At 53.6% G+C, this 2,500-nt stretch overlaps 1 protein-coding gene across 4 annotated transcripts in view; it reads right to left on the reverse strand.

Annotated features, from left to right (window-relative positions):
• mbnl3 (muscleblind-like splicing regulator 3) overlaps window positions 1-2,500 on the reverse strand; it is a 36,776-nt gene that overhangs the window by 23,458 nt on the left and 10,818 nt on the right. For all 4 annotated transcript variants that reach the window (XM_012840826.3, XM_012840809.3, XM_012840818.3 and 1 more), the window contains exon 2: window positions 416-1,968. In XM_012840826.3, the coding sequence (XP_012696280.1) occupies window positions 416-589 (174 nt within the window). In that variant the 5' untranslated portion in view covers window positions 590-1,968. The remainder of the gene's footprint in view (window positions 1-415; window positions 1,969-2,500) is intronic.

A 2,500-nucleotide genomic window follows, 5' to 3' on the forward strand; every position in this document is an offset into this window, starting at 1 on the left:
TGACACACTAAGGCAGCACAGCCTGGAAGAAACACCTTCTGCCATTCAATCAGAGAGAACATTCTGCACTTTGTTTTATAATTTCACTGGTGACACAATAGAAGGGAGAGTGAGAGAGAGAGAGCGCAAAACTGTTTTTATTGTCTGCTGTTTTCTCTAAAAAAACAAACAACTCTGAATGGTTCTAATACATCTGATGAGTTGGCTAGCTGTCAGCTTCTCTTGTCTTGTCTTTCTGCAGGGACTGGTTAGGAGTTCAGAGATACCTTTGGGATGAGACGTACACACAGTCTCTCTTCTCAAGAACCATTCTGACTGAATAGCACATAAATGGAATGCAAAGCCACCGTCTGTCTGTCTGTGTGTGTGTGTGTGTGTGTGTCTGTGCCCTCTGGTGAGTGCGAGTGTGTGTTACCTTGAGCGAGTCGAAGCAAGCGATGACGCGGCCATTCTCCACGTGGCAGCTGCGAGAGGGGTGGGCGAACTTGCACTCAGCATCTGAGCGGGAGCAGGTGCCCCTCTGGTACTCGCGGCACACCTCCAGCGTCAGCCACTTGGCGTCGCGGCCCACGCCCATGTTGACAGCCATGATGAGGGGGCGACGACAGACGCCAGTGGGGTGGGGTTGGAGGATAGGGTGGGGCAGGGAGGGCAGCAGAAGTGGGGCACCCAGCAGCGATGGAGGGCACAGTGGCGATCAGAGCGCAGAGCAACAATGAAGAAGGAAACACCTTACAGTGCCTCAGCGAAGTGATGGAGAACTAGGACTACAACTCCCAATGTCTTTGAGCAGGCGGACTACAACTCCCAATGTCTTTGAGCAGGCGGACTACAACTCCCAATGTCTTTGAGCAGGAAACTACAACTCCCAATGTCTTTGAGCAGGCAGGTGAGGCAACAGAATCACCTCGAGAAGACAAACAAAATAAACAAGAACAAAAACAATACTGACTAGAGTTCACTTTGTAAGTAGCTGTGAAGAGATTGAAGTCCAGCAGAATTTGACAGAAGAGGTGGGGATTTTGACTGAGATGCCTTATGGATGTCCTCGCAGATATGGTGGTTCAATGGGGGAGGGGGGTGGTGGTCTGCAGAGTCCAGCTCTGTCTCAGGAGAGAGGTGCCAAGGTCAGGCAGGACAGCGTGGCATGCTGGGGTGTGTCTGGCCACTGCCCCTCTGCAGGCTCAGAGAGTGTGTCTTTCCGCTCGCCTGTGGCGGGTCACCTTCTCTCCACTCCTCGCCTGTGTCCGGTGCGAAGAAAACTGCCCCTCCGAAAACTCCCCCTCTGTCCTTAGCAGGTCCTCGCCTCTCAGGCGCCCAAATGACCCATTGCCAAAACAAAATGGGCGCTAGTGCTGCTAGCAATTATGCTAACATGTCTGTGAAAGGGAAGGGAGTGGGTAGGGCGGGGTGGGGTGGGGTGGGGTAGGATGGGAGGTAGTGTGACTGGACGTCAGGATAAGGCGAGGTCCTTAAAAGGAGAACTAATGGACCTGTGTCCTTGCTCTAATGGGGTGGAATGGCAGCGGGAGGATACAGGGGGAGCAGAGATGGGGAAACTGTCTGCCTGTCAGGGTGAAATATAATCCCAGTCAAGGCCAAGCCCTCAACAAACATACACACACGCACACGAAACACACACACACACACACACACACACACACACACACACACCCAAAAAGACTCACACAAGCCAGCAGGGGGGAGATTTATCCAAGCAGGTAGACCCACATAGAAGCGTGGAGCCAGGTACGCTGCTGCTGCTGTAGCTGTAGCTGTTGCTGTAGCTCCTGCTGCTGGTGCTGCTGCTCTCAGCGTAGGCACTTTTGTGGGGCTGTAGTTTGTCCTCTTATTTCAGTCTTGTTGGCATCCCTCCTGCACCCCAGCAGTCCTTGCCTCGCTACTCTCAGTCTTTCGTCATCTTCGTTCCTCACTTCTTCCTGTATGCGGCTTTGTTCCAAAAAAAACCTGCCTTGGAAGGGGAGGGAGGAAGGAAAAAAAAAAAAACAAGGTTGATTAAAAAGTATGTCAGAAGACGGCGATGAGTAGAGTGAAAAACAGTTGGTGATCAGTCAACTTCAAAAAACAGCTCTGCAGAGGAGTGCCACTCATCTGTGAGGGCGAGGGGAATACAGGTGGCAGTTTGGAAACAAACACAGACGACGAGAGGGAGGAGGAGGAGGAGGAGGAGGAGGAGGAGGAGACGCGTGAGTGTGGGCACCGCAGCCCACGCGCACTATTTGCACTGCAAACCTGAGACGGACACGCGGCGAGAGCGAGAGATGGGCCGAGGAGCAACCGGAGCGAGACGGGCGGCAAGCGAGAGCACATGGAGAGGAGGAGAGCAGAAGAGAGAGAGAGAGCGAGAAGAGGGAGAGCCGAGGAGGAGCCGCGCAGACGGACGGAGAGGAGAGGCGGGAGAGAGGGAGGGCGGGAGAGAGGCAGACAGCAGTGCTCAGGAAAAAGGCCAGGCTACGTCTTGATTAAGAGATAGAGCGGG

Source organism: Clupea harengus, chromosome 20 (genome assembly GCF_900700415.2).
Source record: "Clupea harengus chromosome 20, Ch_v2.0.2, whole genome shotgun sequence".
Taxonomy (NCBI): domain Eukaryota; kingdom Metazoa; phylum Chordata; class Actinopteri; order Clupeiformes; family Clupeidae; genus Clupea; species Clupea harengus.